The 23,581-nt window shown below is 38.8% G+C and overlaps 2 protein-coding genes across 10 annotated transcripts in view; both read right to left on the bottom strand.

Moving 5' to 3' along the window:
• Positions 1 to 6,281, bottom strand: part of uts2r (urotensin 2 receptor) — a 39,495-nt gene extending 33,214 nt beyond the window's left edge. For 6 of the 9 annotated variants that reach the window (XM_025057938.1, XM_025057931.1, XM_025057932.1 and 3 more), the window contains exons 1-2: positions 5,917 to 6,273; positions 1,355 to 1,463 (exon numbers count right to left, since the gene is read on the bottom strand). The gene's annotated coding sequence lies outside the window, so the exon portion shown is untranslated. Of the gene's footprint in view, positions 1 to 1,354; positions 1,464 to 5,916 lie in introns of all 9 variants that reach the window. The other 3 variants (XM_025057935.1, XM_025057937.1, XM_025057936.1) reach the window with 3 other exon arrangements.
• A 4,279-nt stretch (positions 6,282 to 10,560) lies between these two features.
• cacna1g (calcium channel, voltage-dependent, T type, alpha 1G subunit) overlaps positions 10,561 to 23,581 on the bottom strand; it is a 193,960-nt gene continuing 180,939 nt past the window's right edge. The window contains exons 33-38 of the mRNA XM_025057946.1: positions 23,475 to 23,581; positions 22,614 to 23,045; positions 20,347 to 20,487; positions 16,255 to 16,465; positions 15,660 to 15,829; positions 10,561 to 13,687 (exon numbers count right to left, since the gene is read on the bottom strand). The exon at positions 23,475 to 23,581 is cut by the window's right edge and continues 7 nt beyond it. Coding sequence (XP_024913714.1) covers positions 12,650 to 13,687; positions 15,660 to 15,829; positions 16,255 to 16,465; positions 20,347 to 20,487; positions 22,614 to 23,045; positions 23,475 to 23,581 — 2,099 coding nt within the window. The 3' untranslated portion in view covers positions 10,561 to 12,649. The remainder of the gene's footprint in view (positions 13,688 to 15,659; positions 15,830 to 16,254; positions 16,466 to 20,346; positions 20,488 to 22,613; positions 23,046 to 23,474) is intronic.

Below are 23,581 nucleotides of genomic sequence, written 5' to 3'. Positions count from 1 at the left end.
CCCTTATAAAGGATAATTAGTATGGGTATTTTTACACTGATAAAGTGCAGCATCATTCTGTCGGTGTGAAGAGTCCTGTGGAGAGAACTAACAGAGCAGAAAGATGGAATCATGAGGAGATGGCAGAGAGCCAGTATTAAAGCTCTTGTGTGTACAGATCATTAGTCCCATATGGAGCAAGAAGATAAGAGTGATAGAAGTGTGTGTATAATGAACAAGTAACAGGAAAACATGATAAAGACTGGAAGTCTTCATCACGAGCAGCCGTTGAAAACTACAAGGGCACAACACAAGAAAAGTCCAGATTTAAGTCTTTTCCTGTATTTCTGTGTCTGAATTCAGCAGCAACTCAGGTTGGAACAACACTGCCCCCTAGCTCCTTCTCTTCCAACATCCTCCCTTCCACTTCATTTCCCCTTGTTCTTTCCTGAACTTCATTTTTTTACACCAATACCTTTTTACTTGCATGCATAAAATGTATATATGTGTGTCAGATTAGAAACAAACTTTGTTCATGCTAACCTTTAACTATAAATCTGAACTTTTATCTTCTTGCTAATCCTGGTAAATATTTGCTAAGCATAACCTACTTAAAGGTCCCTCATCATAATTGTTACCTGAGGTCCATTAATTCATATAGAGGTCTCAGTTATTTTTCTGAAACTTAAGTCATGTTGTTGCATTCAGCTACATTTGTAATGAGCTTAACTTATCATTAACCGACAGCTATGTACAATTATTTTTGGTGTTATTATTTTTGACCTGTCAATATTAGTATTACTTTAGCTTTCAATGTTGGCAAACAAAGTTTTTTTGTTTGGTTCTTTATCTGTGATCAGATTTGGAATTTTGTTTTAAACCATCCTTTTGTCAAAGGATCAATTTCTGGCCAATCCTGAGCTCACATTTAACTGATTTTAAAATGCATGATTAGCTCCAGTCCCTTTACAGAATGTCTTGCTTTACTGCATTTGCTCCATATTTAACAATTTTCTTTACATTTCTGTCCAGTAGCCAATGATATACACTCTTTTATCAGCTGCAGCAGCTGTAGTCTTCCATCCTGACATTTTGTTGTCCTTCACATGAAACCACATCAGTATCCCTTCAGACACTTTCAATGAAAAACAGATCACTGTCTACCAGCTGTGGCTCCACTCTACCGTCTAGTTCCTGAATCTGCTATTTTTTAAAGTAAAAACCATTGCAATCAGCTGTGGAATTTTTTTTTGTCAGAAAAAAATCTCACATCATAGTTTCATGCCCTTCTTTCATGCCGATTTTGCTTTGTTCTTTTTGTTACTTTCTAGCTATTTTTCCAAACACTTAGTAGCAATATTTCTTAGTGACATACCGATTGTATTCCAGCCTTCTAGCATGTTGTTTTCCTGCATGTCGACAATGATATCCTCTTTTCCACGGCTGGTTTGCCAGGCTGCAACCTGCTGTCACAGACGTCTGCTCTAAGACAAGAGAAGTTATATGGAAAATGTCAGAGGAAATAAAAACAGATCTTGCTCTAAAGTGGGTCAAAAAAACAATCAAACACTTTAACTGTGGACAGATGGCAGAATATTGAGATAAGACAGAATTAAAATAATGATCTTCAAATGGTTGCAGAGAATTGTTTGGTCAGCAATCAATTTCTGATAAACATTTAGGACATTTTTTGCAGTGCTTTATTAACTGGTATATTTGAACCTAACTTTTTTCTACAACTTAAAGACCAATATCAAAGTTAAATATTTCAGTTTTTTTTTTCATTTATGGTGTTTTAACATTTAGCTGTATTGTCTATGCTCAATAAGCTTCTATTTTAAAACTGAAACTTACAAAACTTAAGTTTCTTTGGTTTTATTTTTTAGTTTAATTAGAAATTACTTGCATGATCATTTATTTTCTCTTGACTAATATTTTTGTTCACTATGAGAAAACACATTACATATTACTTTATAGTTTATTTACAACAAACTTACTAAGAATCAAGGCCAGTTCTCCTCAAGCCTAATGCTGAGTTCCCACCAAAATAAGGAACATTTGACCGGGATGTGGCTCAGATGGTAGCCAATGTGGGCCAAAAAACATACATGATTTATTGCATTAGGTTGGAGGAACGGTCTTCTATGGTATGTGGGTGAAGCCTTTTGTGCTGGAGTTACGGCCAACAGAACATTAAAATGTCAAATATTTTTAAATAGTGGAAATAAAAACATTCATGCCATCATTCCTCTTCAAACATTAAAATGTCAATTTTTCTGGAAAGAAAATGGTATAGTTCCATTAAGTCATGTAAACATTTGTCACGTTTAGAAAATTCACACATGATTTTCTTGAATTTTTTTTTTAGCCACAATCCCTGCAGACATGACTTAAACATAACGTTTGGTTCCAGTGACCTTTAACTAATAAAAACTCATTAACCTGTTCCAGAACACTACATGCAAATCTGTGGCTTATACAAACCCCTGTTCTGATGTCACTGCTCACAGGAACAGACTGAACTGATAGAGTCATGAGACTGTGAGGCTCCAACAGTACAATCAAACAGTGACTATTTTTGGCAGCACGTGCAGTAATTACAAATAAAATTATATTTGACCTTCTATTTCTCTGCTACAAAATAAAAAATAAATCCAGCTCGGGGATGACTTTCTGTAAAAAAAAAAAGAATCTGATTTGTTTGCAGCATCTGCACATCAGTGAAGCTTTGCACCACGATGGAGACAGAAGGTTGTGGAAGGTCAGTAATTACATTTGGACCAATCTGTCGAGACTGAAAACTTGTATACAGTCATTACTGACAGTGAATTTAATACCATGACGACTCTGCTGGTGCTCCAATTCAGCTCAGAGACAACAGAAGATAACAACGCTGCTATAATTTCCAGTAGTTTCAGATAAAAAAATAAACATTTTAACAATTCTTGTAATTTTGATCAATTGATTTTCAATCTCTATTTTTAATTTGTCATGTCATAATGCTTTGTAGAATTTGTTTAGCTAACATTTAGCTATTTTGCTGAATATTTTTGCTTATTTATGGCTATTTTTATTCGTAGTTTTACTCTTTACCTTTTTAATAACACGCTCTTATTTCACCTAATAGTCTGATTATTATTGGAACAAATTTTTCAAACATTCTTCTGTCTGATTATTTATATTTTATGAATATTTGTTGACATTTTTGTTGTATTTGGCCAACAATTAACTAATTATGTAATAACTTCAGTCTCTCCTCTGTAAGCTAAGTCACTCATTCTATTTGTCATTATTTGCAAATATTTCTTGGATTTTTAACAACTTTTAACACATTCTTTAACATTTGATTAAATCCAGTAAATTAAAAGTTAAAAGTTTTGTTATTTCACTTCTTTATTTTCACAAAATGAAAAAACAACTTTAAGGTTAATCTGCAAACCTAAACGTGCAGGAAAGACCAATTATTTCCTCTTTAGTGCCCTGGTTTAAATTCAGTCTCAGCACCTTTATAACCCACCCATTCAGCATCTAACAGGTCTTGCAAATTCATGGAATTTTCAAGACGCCCCTTCACGTTCTGACGACAGTTGGTGTAAAATACCCTGGAACAGTGTGCTAAGCTCCTGACAGCCTGGTTCTCCTGTTCAAATGTCATTGTAACGAACCTTCTTTTTTTAAACATATGTGGAAAAACTCATATTTCCATATTTGAGAAAAAAAGTCATGAATATTTCTGACAGCAACAGAGCTGAGATGTCCTAGCCAGGATAATTTTGGAGAAATATCACATAGAAACTAGGACAGTATTTCTGACCCAGACTCGGAAAAGCAGACAAGGGTGCTACCATAAAAGATTTTTTAATTATTATTATTTTATAGCTTCATAAATTACTCATTACATATATAAATATATATACATATATGTATACATATGTGTATATATACACATATATATATACAGTATATATATATAGACACAAGCACATGTACCGAGGATCTATTATGAAGACACAGTCCTTCATGACCTGCTTGAATCTTCTCATAACAGAATGACAAATACTGGCTTGATAATTAATGTTCTATTGGAGACAGCTAATAATAGCATGAAGAGATGCTACGCAGGAAGACGTTTTGAAGCTCTTTTGTTAACATTTGGCCTTGGGTTAAGTTACACTAACCCCATTTTTATCACCGCACCACTATGTTTTTCTGTGATAAACACATAAAACAAACAGCCAAAGTAAAATAAGTGGTTTTCATACAAACAAAAATGTTTCTTCTCTAATATGAGGACGTTTTTTCCTTGCAAAGTGGGACTATTCTACCGGAGCTCATTTAATGTGCAGTGAGGTCATCTTCATTCAAGAGCAGGAAACGCACTCCTAAAAAGTCCTTCAGAACTCCCCTGAGTGTGATGCCCTTGTTATAGCTCCCGTGGAGATGGGGAAAAAAAAAAAACAGGAATCAATTTCCTTCGACTGACTGACAGAGTGTTGGCCCTGCAATAGTCTTCAACAAGTGTGAATTATCTCTGAAGTAAGGAGTCAATGGTTTCGATCGGACAATTTGACAGAGACAGTTACATATCTACAGTTTTAACACTTGAAACAAATCCTAAAAATAAATTGCTAAAAATGTTTTTATTAGCTTTTTGTTTCATGGGTGTCATTCCAATAAATATGTTAAAAAGTGACTAGATTTTATTAAACCACCACTTTAACTGCTTTAAACCCAAGTTTAAATCCAAATAATTTTCAGTACTATCAGTATAAAAGCCAGGCAATCTGAACTGATGAAGGATTACTGTTTTAAGAAGGCAGGGTGTGAGCTACCCACAAATGCTTGTAAATGTATAAACTGGAAGAAAAAAAAACATACAAAGGGAAGAAAGGTACCCAATAACTGCCATGCTAGCAAGTGTCAAACAATAGTACAGCTTTACCAAGTATATAAAAGAACAGTTTTGATGTATTCTACCATTTCATTCAAATACACACATTTCAAATCACTGATACAGCGACTGAGAGGACTCACTTACAGTAATACAGCAACATCCTACTGCAAGTATGAGATGGAACAGACAGGGGAAAAGTACAGAGATTACAACCAAGCTTGGTTTTGACAAACCTAGTTAATGTTATGTCATTGTCATTTGTCACGTAATGTTAATAAAACTGTTGCTGACAATGTAAAATAGGAATCATTAAATATACTGTATTCATCAACTGTACTGTATGTGCTTGCATTAGGTCAAGCAAAACACTCACTTATTTACTGCATGGTAAAACTACACTAACGTCACCAATATGGTCTCCATCAAAGTTTATAACATGTGGGATCATCAAATGAAAAGGCCAACTTTATAGAGCATTTTATCTTTAACTGAGCTCAAGGGACTACTGTTTAGGTGTCTAATGATCTGGGAAGGATATTGTTCCCCAACAGCAGCTAATGCTACAGATAGAACCTAGAAAGAAACAAACCACGTATGTTTTTACTGAAACAAATACTTGGTATTATTAGTTCCCAATATTTTCAAGTTAATTTAGTTGCTCATAACGCAAGATTCATAACATAGTAAACATTTTCAATGGAGGAACAGAACTTTTAACTTAAAATACTTCACAATGTTTACTAATAGTAGTTTTCTCCTGCCCTTGTATATATAATTATGTCATATGCAATAATCCATGACGAAATGTTTATAATGACTAATACTGAATACTGTCGTAACGTTTATATGAAAACTGTAAAAACTGTAAAAACAATTTAAGAAAATATGAAAAGTTCAAAAAGAAAACACTACAACAATTGAAGCGAGTTTACAACGCCACTACTGCCCTAAAACATAGTCCTGAACCACACTAATGTGCTAAGGGAACGGTTTTGTAGAATTTAAAATAAAAATTGTGATTTCATGGCAATTTCAATACTCACCTAGAAGCTCAGTCGAAAGGCGTGTCTCCGGCTCATTTTGGCGCTACTACTCCCCACGTTGCGGCCTTCAAAAGAGTGGCTAACGTTAGCTTCGCGATGTCGTCGAAAAAATACTTTAAATTCGCTGATACGACCGCCAAACTGCGTATACACACTCGTTTATATTCTCATAGTCATACACTAGTTATATATTCATGTGGACTATAGAACGTTTGCATATATAACACTATATATATAAACTTTTATATGGGAAAAAGTGCGTATTTCACTCACGGCGTACTACATTTTCGAGTCCAAAGTCACTAAGCCCCGCCCTAAAGGTTGATTGGTCAAAAGGTGACCCCATGACACGATGACGACAAGACTGACAGCTCATTTGCGAATACACACCAAGCAATAGATAAGAAGTTCAAGGTCGAGTCATCAAGTATAGAAAACTTGGGCATTTAACACAGTGTGCACATTTTTAATGGATGTACGAATTTTTTTTTTTCTTAATGATAAACATTCGTTTGTGATATTTAGAACACAATTCTTTGTTAGTGATATTTGGAACAAAATTATTTTTTAAAGGCAATATTTTTAACGTAACAATTGGGTAACTATAAAATAAAATTGTAAAAGTGTAAAGCACAAATTTATTAACGAGTGTCAACCATCTAATTCTGCATCAGTCTTTTACAGGTAACTGATAATTCTATGCCTCAATAATTGATGAAAGGAAAATACAATTATAATAATATATAGAGAGTCCGTACAAGGATGCTTCCTTACAGAAAACCTTTGACACAGAGGAAGCTGGAAAAGTACCAGAGGTTGTGATTGTAGAGGTGAGTTGAGTCTGTGTCAGCAGTCACGCTGCACTTCCGACCTCTGTCTCAGCTGAAATAACTGTCTGGCTTTAACACAGCTGCTGTGACTCCATTACCCTCTAGTTCACTGAGAACAAACAGCAATGTGTGGGGACATTAACAACTCCTACTGCATTATTGTCCATTTAAACTAAAATCCCAATGTTCAGTCAAATAATTTATTTTTTATATTCAAAGTCCACATTATGGACTGTGTAAACACCTCAGCCAGCCCTAGTAGGGTAATGCTACACAGTTCTCCAAAACACACACACACATATACACACATTGTAATTAAACATATATATTTTTCATTTTCTCATAAATGGCTTCATCAAATACTGACCAATTCACAGTTTTGGTCTAGCAAGAGCTAACCCATATCTGTGGAACTGTGCTGATGCCAGTTGACTCATCACTTCTTACCAGCATCAAAGCAAATGCAGGTTCAAACAAACATTTTGTTTCACCACCTACTGTACATGGAGATTACTGCTGCTCATTGGTTGAATCAGTGGATGTCAGTATGGCTTATATTTTTTACATTTTCTAAAAGGGCATTAAATGCAACATATTTTGGATGCATTCCAGGACTTTAGTTTTGAATTTTGTAAGGCCAAATTAATCAGCTTAGACAGAGGCCATGTCAAGTACATAAAAAAATTCAGTCAGAATATTGAACACTGTTACATGAAAATAGAGATCTTTTAACTAAGGTGTTTTATTATGAATGTTTCCCTTGACTTATTTTCACAGACCAAAAGAATAAGACCTTGTAACACAAGGTCACAAAAATGCAGCATTCACACCCATTTACCATTTCTCTGACTTAACATCAACTGCCACACTAATTGAGACAAACATCTCTGCACCTCTAGGAAAAGGAGGTGATTTGTTGTTATGTTGCTGCTGCTTGAACATACTGTTTATTTTTCCAGCTACATCTCCCCTGCAGTTTCCACCTGCAGGTTGTGATTCTGTATTTTTTTTTTAATCACCACTCTCAATCTGCACTGCGGCACCACTGTAACGTTTACTCCGATAGCTGCACTGAGCCTCCCAGCCAGGAATCAGCAGGATCAGTGTACAAACTCTCACACAGCTCACAGTTAACAGCTCACAGAATCACACAACTGTTGTTGTAGTGCAGCGTCAAACATGACTCAGTGTTTTCACATTTTCAGGCTATCACTTCCCTCAGTCTGCTCCCTGTTTAGGTCAAAATCGATTAAAACAAACAGTTTCTCCTGCAGCCTCCTGTAGCGGTGCCATTCAATCGGCTTCGTATCACTAACTTCAGGAATCAGTAGAGATAGTTATATGTGAATGTTATGATAGTTTGTCACCTCATGGCAGCAGAGGAGTGAGGGTTGTTTGCATGTTCTCTCTCTTTTTGTACTTTTGTAGTTTTACCATAGTACCATAAGATTCACACACTGCACCACTGACATCATTTAAATCAGGGGTCGGGAACCTATGGCTCACGAGCCAGATGTGGCTCTTTGATGACTGCATCTGGCTCTCAGAAAAATCTTAGTTGACATTTCTTCACACAAGAAATAAAAAATATTCCCACTAATATTGAATTAAAGCATTACAGAAATCATAGTGTTAAAATAATCATTGGGTTAAATAATTGCAGTACAATACGTCATCTTTTATTTTTAACATGAAAAGTGAAAACAAAGTCAGTCCATTTTGTAGAAACACACACACGTCACATGATGAAAACATAAAATAAATAAAAATATGGTTAATGATAAAATTTAAATAACAAAATAAATGAATGACGGACCTCCGCACATGTGCACCTACCAGGATGACAGCAGAGCTCGACTGCTGCTCCCCTGGATGCATGATTCAGTAAGGGTGTTGCATTTAATGACTGTACAATAAATTAAGATTTTTCTTACGTGGTGTGTAATAATCTGTTTTGTATGGCAAGTGGAACCATATATTTATAAGTTTGCTATGCATTATGTTTTTGTGCTGGAGCCAATTGCATCAAAACCATGCAGCACCAGAAGTCGTATAAATGGTCATTGGATTTTATGCATTGGATAGTATAACTACGTTATTAAATTTAAAAAAAAACTTAGCTTTTGGATAGTATAACTACGTTATTAAATTTTAAAAAAAACTTTATTAATACTTATTAATTAATACTTCAGAGACTTATTATACTCCAAAATTATTTTGGCTCTCTCTGCTAAAAAGGTTCCCGACCCCTGATTAAAATGACTGAATGTGGACAATGAACAAATGATCTCAGAGAATCAAGGTCACTGTGATTGACTGCAACCACATCATAATATTTAGTCATCAAAGGAACTAGGGATTTTTTCAAACAAGTTTGGAACAAACTGTCATAACAGTGGCACACAGTGGAGGAGCTGCTAGAGTTCTTCAACAGTTAACGTCACTGGCGAGTTGGAAGAATGAAAGAAGACAGGGATGATTCTAGCCGTTTTCGGTTGAACTAAAGAAGGATGAAATATACTGATGAACTAACTGTTAGCAAAGCACTGACAACCAACGTATCTGTCTGCTGACACAAATTATACCTTTGGCATTGCTTTTAAAAACACAATCTTTTCCTTACAGCACTTGTTTCTTTAAACATTTGTTCACTTCATGAATCAAGTTGACTTGACAAGGTTTTTGCTACAGACTTTGAACTTAGTTCAGCTTGGTTGTTTAATGCTTTGTTAGTTGATTGGTCAGTTGGCTGTACAGGAATGATTGATACTAGTTTGTTTTTTGTTAACCAACTATGAATTGAAAAACTAAAGAATCAGACTGTGAGTCTAACAGTAAGATTACTCAGAGAATGAACAAACTTCAGTTTTTTCTCTTCTGCATCATCATTCATATCCAGCCACACAGGATTATCAGGTTAGTGCAGAAGAAACAGCCTTGCATGCTCTTGCTATGAGAAAAAACTAAAAAATAAATACTGACAAAATCAATAAATAAAGGAAAACAGACATGGAGAGAGAACAGAAAAGGTGATTTTCATTCACAGTCTGAGTTCTGGATGTCAGAAAAATCTTCAAATATTCATTTATATGCAGAAGGAAAAAAGAAATGGTTCAAAAGTCCTATCAATTTTTCATCCATCGGAGCAGGACTTGACAGGGCTGTGTCATGATAATGAATCTTATGACACATCTTGTTTTTATGTTGCTGGAAATACATTAAAATCAGATTTCTTTTTACGACATGTCTGGAATTTTACTTTTGCACAAATGTCAGCAACGCTTTAACCCACTTCAAATCATTGTGTTTCTCTGTAAAACTACAAAAAAAATCACCATCCAGCTGAGTTTTGATTTAAGGGCTGAGCCCTCCTTAAAAAAGTAACAGAAAAAAAAAATATCACAAAATCAAAAAAAAAAAAAAAAAAATCACAAGTTTCTGTCTCAAAACTAAATCAGTGTTCCATGATTTGGTGACAGCAGCCAGTATTGTGTTTGGCTGCAGGACAAAGCTCTAAATATTTTGTCCTAAAGGGGGAAAAGTAGCTGAAAAGAATATTCTGCTAAAAGCTGTCTCTTGAGGTTTGAAAACAAACAGTTGGTAGATTTGGTCTCTGTTCACTCTTTACTGCAACACTTATATTTATGGTCTGGGACTCAGACAAAAAAAAAAACTAACACTAAAACAAAACAAAAAAACAGGCCACGAGAGAGAGACAAAGAGAGAGAGAGAGAGAGCGAGAGAATATGAATATTTTATGATATATTACTGTATTATCCCTGATTGGTGTTTTATGGAGGTTTTCGTGATGTTGCATTTGTGCCCAGTTATTTTCTTGAACCATTATTATTAAAAAAAAAAAAAAAAAAAAAAGCCCTGGCAATGCTTTGAAGAACATTGTCCTCCGAGGTAATCAGACTTTTCCTGATTTTGGCTGCTGTCCTGTCTGTTCCTGCTGTAACCACTGATCAAAGTCCAAAACAAAGTATAACAGAAATGTGTCACACTGATGTGTTCAACGGCAAAATCACCAAACAAGGCAACCGTTCCTTGAAACACAGTCATGTCAAACATTATCAGTACTTTCAAATAACAAATTGACTTTCATAACATTTAAACGAAAACAACTCAAAATTCAAAGTGAAAACAGAGTTTGTCTGAACAGAATTTTACAGGTCTGTGACCCAGTGGTTGGATACATTGGCTTTAAACAGACAGACGTTAGGTATAAAAGTGTGTATTAAACGGGTGAAAGTGTTAATGTTGGAGGAAAGATTTATCTTTGTTCTAAACCAGAACATTTTAACACATCATAGCCTTCTGTTTGCTCTAAATGATCCTCAAAGGAATCAGCAGAAGGTTCACGGCAGTGGTAAGAACAGATGAATTCTTCTAAATAAAGTCCTTTTATGTCACCACACAGTTTGTGCCGAGGCAGCAATCTGTTACTTTTTCTAATTGTGGAGTCAAAAGTCTGTGTGGACTGTGAATCTTAAATGTCAGCCTGATCTCTGCTTTTCTGCCAACAACATCTCAACAGTACAACTGTAGACCGTGAACAGAACACACTGTTAGAATGTTGCAGTTCTGGTAAATTTTCAAACGTGAAATGGAATCCGGGAGGGAAAAGACATCCACTGTGGAGCAGACTACGGTGGGATTGTTTGAGTTTTACAACTTTCGACTTCTTACCTGTGATCACATGTGGTTTGTTCTAAAGTGCTGTGTCATCCAAGCTCAGAACCTGCACTAGGGACGAAGAAGACTGTGGCTGTGGTGAAGATGAAGCACTCATTGTTAATGGCAGCTACAGTACAGCACACAGGTCCACACAGGTCAAGGATTTAATAAACTCCATAACATGTTTGTCAGTGAGTTCAGAGAAACAGAGGTTTTCTGAGTCGTTTGTTGAGTGAACAGAGAATCTGAATTATTCACACTTACCTGGAACTGTTTTAACTTTCTTTCCACTTTCTACCATTTTCCAGATATCCTTTGAGTTCTAGGGGAGATTCTGATAAGAAGTGATGAGAACTCTGGCATTTTCCATTTTTCAGATTTTCCATTAGTGCCATTTGTTTATTATTGTGTTCTAACTTTTTTCAGAATTATAGATAATCTTCCTAAATCCTAAATTATTACAATCTCACAATCAAACAACTACCATTCTTTTTCATGTGCTTAAAAATCCAAGCTCAGTTTAATGACTTGTTTTTTTATATAGATATATTTATATATTATTCCTACAAATACATGGTTCTCAGCACTTTGAAAAACGTTCACTTTTCTCAGTAAAATCAAGAAAGCTAAAAATATCCTACAGTGAAAAAAACGCCAAAGACAAACCAGGTCTGACAACAAAAGAAATGAAACCACAAAAGACTAAAAAAAAAAAACCAACAATAAAAAGGTAAAACATTCAAATAAAAAGAAAACAACATCCTGTACAAACACTATGGCCCAATAATTTAAGAAAATAGTGTCTCTAAAACGTTCATATTGCTTTGTACTTCCACTGACTCTGGGGGGCGGGAGAGGGGGGAGTCCAGCCTGTGTGACACCAGGCAGTTCAGATGCATGGCCACACGGGGGCGCCAGAATCCCAGCTGTTAAGCGTGGTATTCGTCATTGGCTTCTTCTTCTTCTTCTTCTGCTGCTTCTACTTCTTCTACTTCTTCTTTTTTTGGCAGTAATAATACAAAGACGAGGGATGATCACACACAACTACAGAACTGCACTCCTTATGAAACCAAGGATGTTGTCGTAGCTTTGTTTACTCTCTACAGCTCTATATCTAGAACTACCACCATCAGAGACACACGGAGTGCACTGTGTATGTGTATGTGTGTGTGTGTGTGTGTGTGTGTGTGTGCGTGTATGGACAGTCTGGCTGTTGTGTGTTTTCAGTGCTCAGAGCTCGTCTTCTCAAAGGAGAAGCTGGGAAGAGTCAATAGCTTGGGGTTGGTGTTGGGGTTAGAGTTCGGCAAACCTCCGTCCTGACCCGAACCCTCGCCTGCTCCCAGGTCGAAAGAGTCCTTGGAGTCACTGGAGGGTGCTCTCCTCCTCAGGCAGGTGTCTCTGCTGGGCAGAGGAGGTGGCATCCCTAACCCAGTCAGCCCACCTAGGCCCGGGTAGAGTCCAGACTGAGGTTCCAGTCCATCAGGGGGGTCCACAGAGATGCAGGGGGGGCTCATCTTCTTCTTGCGCCGAGGTGAGAGCAGCGAGGTGTGAGTGGAGGTCTGGCTGTGGATCTGTAGGCTGTCGGCCCGTGACACAAAGCCGGAGGAGGTGGAGGTGGTGCTGCGTTGGGGGCTGGTCTCCACTGAGGAGCAGACCTCCACCGAGTGGCGTCTGGGGTCGTCCAGCCAGGAGGAAGGACGGGGTTGGGGCAGCAGGGTGCTGCGACCCTGTGTGTCAGCGCTGTGGTACCGTTTCAGCTGCCTTAAATGTTGGCTCCTCCGCTGCTGGCAGTCAATGACGGAGCTGTAACCCTCACTGCCGTCACCGCTGTCCTCCGCCACGGTATCGTCCCTGCCCATCAGTCCTACACAGGTGATGAGGGACACCTCCTGATCCACTGAGGCCTCCTCCTGAAGCTGCTGAGGTCTGTCTGGTAGGAGGGAAGGAGGAAGTGAGGAGGTAGTGGAGGAGGAAGATGTAGAGGAGGAGGCCAGACAGTGCTGATCCTGATACTGGGTGTGCACACTGCCAGGGGGCGAGGGTTTAGGTGTGGCAGGAACCAGACAGAGAGATGGCTGCTGCTGAACAAGATGTGAGCAGGTCGAAGGACAGGAGGGTAGAGGGGAGGAGGAGGAGGAGGAGGAAGAGGAGGTGCAGGGAGATGATGACGAGAGCGCCAGAGAGGCCACGTTCAAAAGTCCTTCACTGTTCTCTCCTCCCCCTGAGCACAGGGCCTCCTGAGAATCAGTAGAAACCGCGACCTGGTGGACGTAGAAGGTGAAGAGGAGAGGGTCGCAATGTGAGGAGATGGAGGTCCATGAGTGAGGAGAGGAGGGGAAACAGAGGGGAGTTCAGAGAAGATGAGACGGGAGACTAGTTAGTGTGAGGTGATGAGGATAAGAAGTAGTAGTTTGGGTCAGAGTTCACAGAGTCCTTGAGTACAGAAAATGGGCTTAGGTCAAGGAACTTCCTTAGTTTTCTGTCCTTCACCTGATCTTTCGGGTAAACTGAAAATCTTCAGCTGAAGTTTAGGATTTGCATCTGCAAATCCATTTAGGATCTGACTCTCAGGATCTGACCTTCATCCTGTTCTAAAGTGAACTCCTCAGCAGATTTGTATTTCAGTTTGATTTCAGTTGAAAAGCATCTTGTGTCTAGAATTTCCATCTTTCAAACTGATATATTTATTTATATTTATATAGGTGGTAGACTATTACGGTTTTAAAAAGGAAAGTATTTTGCCCTGAACGTATTTTTACACTTTCAAGTTTTTATTTGTTCTGAATGTTCAAAGACTTCAGTAACTTAAACCAAAGCTGTCAGTAACTTTTAAAATAACTGACAGGTGGAGAAACACACACAGTGTGGTACCTCCCCTTTCCTCCCTCCTCTTTTTGGTCCTGTGTCAAACGTGTAGGTGTCAACTGATAGCAAGAAAATTAACTTAATCAGGAAATAGCAGACCCTATGAACTCTGAGTCAACCCATCTGACCCTCTTGACCTTTGACCTGTCACACAGCTATCCAGAAACACTCACTATTTACATTTCATTTCATTTTTACAGCCCAATATTGAGTACGTGTGAGGCCAAAGGGTACATGGAAGTACACTGACTCTGCTGTAAGAGGGGAGGGGTTAGGAAGCACGATGTGAAAAGTCTTCATGTCTTGTTTCTTTAAAGTAAAATAGTAAATTAAGATATTTGAACACTGCTGTGTTCATTATTGTCAATTAAAGCTTTAGAAAGAAAACAAGGCATGGATGATTCTCGTTGCAGAATCAAGGGATGGTCTTGGGTTATTTCACAATGCAGGAGTCTGAATGATGTGACAACAGTGACATCTTGTGGCCACAAAGACCCAAACCAGTCCAATCAGCAGCCACAGCAGGTATATATTACAAGGGTGGGTACTAAAAAACGTACACAATGAAAACCCTGTGTTTTTTAAGCAAAATTGAGTCAAGTATAATTTTAACTACGTTTAAGCACTTTAACTATTCAATAGAAAATACACAAGTGCTCTTATATCTTGGTATAGTTTGTACAAAATGGAAAAAAATGCATATGGACAGCACTTCCCTGAGTTGTTACTTTTGTGAGAAACAAAAAAGTTCTGCTTTAAAGCCATGGGTAAATCCAGGGATTATATTTGAAAAATAAACATTTTTTTATGTGTAATAAATGCCTGCCTTCAGGTTTAGTTACTGTGGCTGATGGTCAGCAAATAAATAAATAAATAAAGACAGTAGAAAATAAAAAATGGGAAGCCTGTGAGGGTGACATCTAGTGTCTGTCTGAGGATGAACATGAGGTGCAGTGTTTCTGAAGAGGCCCACAGGTCACTGCTGCTGGGCCTCCTTTCAGAAACAGGAGTATCTGTGTTTGAGCAGCAGCTCAGGGTCGAATGGCATCTGAGCCCGACTGAGCTGAGGACACAGAGAACCCCAGGTACGACATGATCAAATATCAGTCAGTAAAGGAGAGGGGGGAAAGGAGGAGGGGGGAGAGAAGAGTTTAGAAACCTGCAAGATTTGAATCACTCAAACTCCACCAAGGACTATTTTAAGAATAAAAACATTGTGAATGTCGTTCTTCCTGACTTTCTCAGTTACTGTGAGTCCAACTGTGATTTGTGTTCAGACCCAGGTTACAGTAAGTACATTGTGAGTGAATTTGCTGTAGTTGCTGTAAAAAGGTTGGAAAAAGTAAGTGAACAGTGTGGTGTAGTTACCTGTCTGCGGAGTGTGCGGCTGACTGTGTGTGTGCGTCTGGGCGGCGGTAGTCGTGGTATACTCTCTGAGTCTGAATGACTGTGGGGGGAGATGGGTCTGAAGAGGTCTGTGGGAACTATCAGCTGCTGGGAAAACTCCTCCGGCTGCGAACGTACCGAGGTGCGTGAGCCTGTCAACAACAACAACAACAACATTAGCAACTTAGCAAGCTTGTAGTACTTTGTAGTTTTTGACCTAACTGTAGCATTTTGGCTTTTTCTGTTTAATTATTTTTAGTTTTCAATTTAAAAAAATGTCAGTGTTCATCACATTTTCTTTTTTGTCGCCTGTGTAAACATTCAGCTATACTTTGGCTATTTTCTAAATATTTTTGGTAATAACGAGACATTTCTGTCCCTAAATAGAATCTTGTTTAGATTAGTTTAGATTAACTTTAATGTGTAATATTGTCTGTAGGTTAATATCAACCTGGAGTTTGGGCCATATTTTATGAATAAAAATCTTTAAGTACACTTAAGGTTACAATGTTAGTGTTTCTTTTTACTTCTGGTTAAAGTCTTTTTTTTTTTTTCATTGTTCCATCCTACCTCTTACCTGACTGGGCCCTACGGGGGCTGTGTGTTGATGGGGAGGACCCCTCTGACTGTGCTAGAAGATGTGCAGCAGCTGGAGCTGTTCGACCAACAGGCCCCAGAGGGAAGAGCATGTAGCTGTCATTGGGCAGGGAGTGTGTGCGTCCCACTGTGGGCTTCCTGACGCTCAGCAGGTTGTCCCTCTGTGGCTCCCCAAGGTCAAGCTGCTCCAGCTGTGGAATGACAACAGAAAGTCAGGGTCTGTCTGGGGGGTTCTGGTCTTCTTCCTTATTTCAAACAGTCATATTCACAGCTGGTGTTTCTCTATGATGGATTGTGAACAAAGAGGCAGTGATTGTCAGCGTATATGGAGAACGTTTTTGCTCATTGGAGTTGATTGGCACAGAACAGCCTGAGATCCCAAAAGCCACTCCCATTTACAGGACTCTACGGTCATTTTCATTTAACCCCCCTCCCCTCTTTGCTCCAAGTGTGAATGTTTAGTAAAACCTGCTCAGTGATTGTGTGTCAGCAGCAGCCGGAGCCATCTTTGAACCATTTCTCATTAAACACCGTACAACCCCAAAGCAAACTCAGGACAACGTCCAACATTCCAAAATCTACTGCACAAAAAACACGAGGACTTTGAGAAGAGACGTGGACCCAACATTTAAAGCACATAGGATAAAAACTGAGGGACAGGAGGAGAAAGGATGTAGGGCAGAGGAGGTGAGAGAGAAGGAAGGTAGCGGAAGAAACTTCAAACTGGTAGGTAAGGAGGCGTTCTACTCTACTGGACTGCACTGGACTGGACTGGTTTAGAGGACACACACCAGGCTGGAAAGGTGGAATGAGAAAGTCAGAGTGTTAATGATTAGATTCCCTGAGGTCTTTCAATGCCACTTGCATTCCTCTACCTCTTCAATGACTTGCTCATTTTTTTAGATTTCTGGACATGTCCCAATGAATTGGTGTCATGTATTGGCATCAGACCACCTTTTTGAGACTGACAGTATATAAATCAATCTACTCTGCATCACAGTCTGTGAGGAGCCAAGGCTGGAGTGTCTCTCTGAGGAGGAGGTCACCTGACTCCTGAGAAGCTTTAATCATTACACAGCAGAACAGATAGTTAATTACAGACCTTTCATTTATTTACAGTCGTAATTAATGCATGATTTAGATCTGAATGTCATTGAAGTCAGGTTTTTTTAATTATTTATTTACACACAATCCTCATTTGTCCATCAACAGAATTCAGAGGACCCTTTTTCTCTTTAATGTTGCAGTTTTTTAAACTGAAAATATAGTTCTAAAATAATTACATTTGTGTAAAATGTAAAACATTACTATTCTATACAAATGTTACTGAAAATGTCCAATTATTAGGATTTAATTCTGGTCTGTCCTTCAGCTCTGGTCGATGCAGGAAAAGTGGACCATAAATATATACAGGATATTCAAATTGTGGGACATGTCTCACAGAGAGACAAACAAAAATTGGTCCTTTTCTGGCCATACTTTGGGACAAAAATATTGCCTACAATTTCTTCCACTCAAGTTGGACCAAGCCTAAGTTGTATATACCAGTGGTGGACCACTCTGTGTTCCCCTAGAAACAATGACTATAGAAGATTTTATTTTTTAAATTTGTTGCTATTTGTTTTGTTGTAGAATATTTCTTACCCTGAGCCCAGGAGACAAACAGTGTTTACTGTGAAGACAGTGGGAGACTCAGATTAATGGCTGAGAGCAGCACTTCTATTTATCTAGAGAAGCCTTTGACCTCTGCTCATTTATGACACAATGTTTATATTAGTGTTTTTGTTTCAACAATTGACAACGTGGGAATAAAAATGGCTCCCCAAAAACTTTATAGTGAAGACAGTGAATCAGCTGAGTTTAACTGCCATAATTTAGGATCCTGTCACACTTTGCAGTGAGAGTGCAGAGGAAGAACAAGCGGCAGTGGAAGCAGCCTGGGAAAGAAGGAAGAAACCACGGACTACAAGATACTGCATAAGGGGGGAGAAGAAGGGGAGGACGCATTTAGGAAGAGAAGAACTGTCAATACGTTGCATTCCAGACTGCTTAGAAAGAGGGGGTTAAAATCGTCGGGGCCTGAGTCGTCGGACAGAGCTATGGACCAGGATTTCTCAGAGGCCAGAGACAGAGCGTCCATCTCCGCTAGAGGGATCTAGACAGGAAGAGACAATGGCTGGTGAGCGTAACGACACAGAGAAGACTCTACACACAGCAAGGACCTGGAGCTAGCAGAAGATACAAGCATACGAACATGAAACTGGAAATGTTCAGCAGAGAAAATACTAAACAAGAAAAAAACAGTCAGCTATCAGTTTGGACACAAACAAAAACTGGGCAAAACTTGTTAAATACCATACTATACTATACTACACTATTACTGTGACTACAACTTCAATAAGGTGTCAGTTATTCAGTCACCAGTTATTTTGTTGTTGTTTTTTTCACCACATGAGGGCAGTGTAAGATTAGCAGTGGACCTGTGATATTACTGCGTTAGGTGAGCGGAAGCTGTAGGTTAACATAACCAGGTAAAACCTGTTAAAGATGTCACCTCAATACTGTGTATCTTTTACAGTATATGCTATAGCTAACTAAGACTACATGCTATAGATATGGCCACCATATTAGCAGATTAGCTCTACTCCAGTTGATTGATCCAGTTTTAGTTAAATGTGTTACTGCGTTGAGATTCCGATGATAAACAACATTTCTGACTTGACTGTGTAACAACGCTAACAATACTAATCTGAGCAAATGTCATGCTAATGCTAACACAAATAACTGACCAGAGGAGTGGCTCCGAAAGAGGGGGGCAGTTGCATTAAATATTTTTTATCTAATTTGTCCAAAGCGTTTTGGTACACTTTGTATGCTCTCCTCATTCAAACAGACACCAACTCATTCACCATGCAAGTTGCAAAGTGAGGCGATCAACATTTAGACATAAACAAACAACATAAGTAGATGATTTCAAATATTTGTATGTATTTATGTGTACAGGGGTTAAACGTTAGACAGCAGTGTCTACACCGCCGCCTCAGCATCTCCAAACCAGTTGGAGTGTGGTTAAGAAGCAGCACAGTACGGTATGTATGCAGTGATTTAACAGGGTAAAAGCTCCTTGACAGGAAAATGAGCCATCTGTGAGAGAAGCATCTCTGAAGGAGGTGCAGAGGAGGAGGAGGAGGCGGCCTCTCTGCCTCATAATGACATCCCAAAACCATTTCAGGCTTTGGAGAGAATAACGTTTAGGAAATGCTAATGTGATAGAGCTTAAACTATTGCATTTAAATGAGGAAAAGAAAATCACCCAAATGCACTTTTCAGTGACTCCGTGATTTAGAGCTTATTGATGGAACATGACTCTGCGGAGATCGTTCACAGGTCAGGAATTGGATTTGAAGGGGTCAGCACTGACTGACAAAATGGCAGTTTAACAGCAGTTTAACATTTCAACTCATAAAGGTGGCAGAAACACACATAGTGGTGTTTGGAGGAGATGGAGTTCCACCAAGGCTATTAAAACAGGTCCAAACGCTGACATGCAGAAGTTAGAGTTAGTGACGAAGTACAGTATGTGAGGAGACCAGACCGAGGCCTAGAGCAATTATGTTATGTTACAATGACAGAAATACTAAATACTGTTTACTCTCTCAGATAAGTCAAAACAAATCAGAGACACATCTTTCAGATTTAGGTTACAGCATTTTTAAACATTTTTAAACTACGTTTGACCCCTTAAAACCATTTGTATCACATTTGGTATGAAAGATTCTGAGATAAAAACTGTGTTTTTAAGACACACATCACACATCAAAGTGTATAAAAAAATAATCATATGAACAAAACTAAGTGTTTTTTTTATATTTTGTTATATTGTTTAATGAAGATCTCAGTTTTTAAAATTAAGCTTTTTTTTTTTTCTCTCTTCTAATGTGTCAGCGTTTACAGGGTTAAATTATTTAAGGTTTTTTTTTTGGTTCTTGATCATTTTTATTGAGAAATAATGATGAGAAATTAGGATGTATGAAAATGAAGAGGATGAGTCAGCAGTTTACGGATTATTGACCTTGTCGATGCTGCGCCTGCTGGCCTTGGGGGGCAGCGCATAAAAGTGGTGAATAGAGCCAGACAGGTTGTCCATCAGGCTCAACTCCCCCTCCATTGAACCCTGGATAACCAGGGAGACTGAGTCAAACAGCGCTCTCCGCTGGAGACAAGTGGAATATGCAGCGCAGCAAGAGGGACCAAATAAGAGACAGAGAGACACGTCCAGGGAGACAGAAAGAATGGATCACAGAAGAGAGAGGGGGAGGGAGAAACGTGAGTCGAAAAAAAACAATTAAACCAAAACAGAACAAATCTTTACACACAAACACACAAGAAGGACTAGATTTATATATTAGACTATCAAAAAAGCCACACAAACATTGATACTTGTCCTAAAAATTAATTAAAAATTCAATTTTTTGTGGATGCATTTGAACCATTAAATCAAGGGGACAGAGAAAATCTCAGGTGCTGTAATAGTCACAAGATCCTAAACTTTGTCTGATTCTCCTCTTCGTGAGGTGGTTTTAAACACTTAAAAATTACATTTCTAAACATGGAGAATGTTACTTGTATGACCTTTGCTGCCACATAATGGCATCTGCTGCTCCTCATATTTACATGCATGTTCAAAATGAATGATAATAAAGGATTCTTTATTACTGACTCTCTTCAGATTTTAGTCTACCTTGTGTCCTTTTAAGAAGTTACTTTGGATAGACATTTAGATCTGTTTATGTTTTTTCATAAATATCAGTCAAGTCACTTGTTTTACAAACATATTATCCTTGTCCTTTTTTTACCAATAATAATAAAAAAAATTCCAATGATAGTATCAATGCTTTCAAATTGGATTTGAAGGGGAAGAGCTAGCTTGTTTGTCCAGACAATATCAAGACATTCTCGATATATTAAGATTACTTGTTATACTAAGACTGGCCTCAGAGAGGCACTACAACCCAGCGGTAGGGCCGGTTCCAACTGAGAGCTTATGTTTCAATCTCATGTTTAGGGGAGCAGCACAGAGATAAGGGTAGAGGCGTCTATTTCCTCTCCTCAGGAAGTTCCCCTCAGTCTGGAAATAGCTGTTCAAGTCGGACAACAAGACCACGTGGCCCCTCTTTCCCATGGCACTGTGACCTATTTGACTGGCATGTCCTCTGCAGGGGCCAACCACACACACACACAGACATATTTTTGTCCCTCTGGAAATGTAAGGACACTCTAAATGCCTAATACTAATGATGGTTTTATTACTTAGAAAAAAAAACTCAACCCAGTATTAAATCTTATTAAGTTCTGTTAGGTTGTGAGAGCACAGAAATGCCTTCACATCAAACCGATTTTCACAGAGCTACAAACATGTACACAGAGACACAAACACACGTTTCTGTCTTTGTGAACATGTAAAGACCTTAAATCCTCACTGAAAACTGTCAAAACCAACAGTGTTTTCCCTGGAACAACGATTTGTTGACGAAAACTGTAAGTCACAGGGAAGTGTTGTATTATTTGACACAGTGAATAGATAAAAAAAACATATGTCAGGTCTATTCCTCCACTCTCGTCCAAAAGCACTAGCATATAACATTGGTCATCTGGACCAACAGAGTTTAGGCCACATATTTGCCAGATTTCATACAATAGAGGTGCTTCTCTGGCCAATTTTGTAACAAACTATCTTTACTGGTCCACTGAAGCAGCACTGGTTTGATAAAAACTAAGGTTCAAATTTATGACGTATCTTCCTGGGAACTTAAATGTGTGTTAATTTTAATGTGAATTATTTTTTGTATGGTCCATCATTGACTAATGTCGCTACTTGGGCGACTGTACTTACAAATCTGACCCTGACTATATGTACAGTATGTACAAGTACATGCATCCTGTTAAAAACTGAAATAATTCCAGAATATTCCAGTGGGATTTTCCTAAGACGGCTGTATCTGCTATAGTTTGTTGACATGCTGTTTATACAGAGGGACAGTGAAGGACACAGGTCTCTCTAAAGGAAGCCCATTGTTCAAATACTATCTGTCAGGCCTGGGCCACACGATCAACTCATGGTTCAGACTCCAGTCAGAGTTAATGGGACCAGATATTAGGTCACACAAACCGTGACCCACATCCATGCAGGAAGTGATCGCAGAACATCTGACACAAGTGAAGAGACACTGAAAACCAAGCCAACTCACTTGAACCAATGCTTTGAACCACTGAGGACCAACATGAGGTTCCTGGATCCAGTACTGTACATGTTAGAATAAGAAAAAACAGTGTCTTTACCTGTGCTGGGGGCTCCAGACATGGAGGAGGTTCTTCTGTCATTTCAGTAGAGTCTCTGGTTATATCCACAGTAGGTGAGTCCATGAGGACTTCCCTCTCTGGTTCTGGTTCCTTCTCCCCCTCTTCTCCTGTGGACCTCAACGGCGAACCTCCAGAACTCGATCTGTCGACGCCCAGCACAAGAGGATGTAACTGAGGCGATCTGGCTCCCATGTCTCCCATGTCCATCTGCAGCTCCAGGTCCAGGTCTGCCTCGGCCTCCGCATTCTCGTTGGCCTCCTTGTTGCTCTCCTCCAGGTGCTTCATCAGGACGGCGATGACGACGTTGACGAGGACAAACTGAGCGGTCAGGACGAAGGAGACAAAGTAGATGGGGGAGACCACAGTGTTGTAGCAGGTGCTGGTTTCCTGGACGCAGTCTCTTAGTGTGTCCTGGAAGAAGAAGGAGAGATTTTTTAACTTGAATTGATTGAAATTGAACAGAAGCCTGGAAACATTTCCTGATTAAAGGTGATCACTTGTCTTACCCATCGTGATGATCAGTTTGACCTTAAATTCAGATACTGAAAAGCAGGGCCACACAGTGACACAGTGGTGATCTTGCCTTACAGCAAGAAGGTCAGGGTTTGATATTTCCTGGTGTTTCTGTATGAAGTTTGCATGTTTTCTGTGCCAGTTTCTTCCCCTGGTACACACTATGTCCCATAGTCCATAACATGCAGGAACCGGTTAACTGGTCACACTTTATTGACCATCAGTGTGAATGTGAGTGTGAATTGTTGTGAAACACCTGCAAACTGTCAAGGATTGAACCCTGAAAATGATCAGGTTTGGTGATGAAAATTAAAAATCAGTGCTCACCTTCATGATGCCATTCCAGTTGTCTCCTGTAGAAACTCTGAAGAGCAGCAGGAACGCCATGCCAAAGTTTTTAAAGGTGGCGTAGCGTCCCAGACCTTCACATGGGT

Source organism: Cynoglossus semilaevis, chromosome 8, assembly GCF_000523025.1.
Source record: "Cynoglossus semilaevis isolate Cse_v1.0 chromosome 8, Cse_v1.0, whole genome shotgun sequence".
Classification (NCBI taxonomy): domain Eukaryota; kingdom Metazoa; phylum Chordata; class Actinopteri; order Pleuronectiformes; family Cynoglossidae; genus Cynoglossus; species Cynoglossus semilaevis.
Note: the sequence above shows the minus strand (reverse complement) of the source record. Positions and strands in the feature narration are given on the sequence as shown.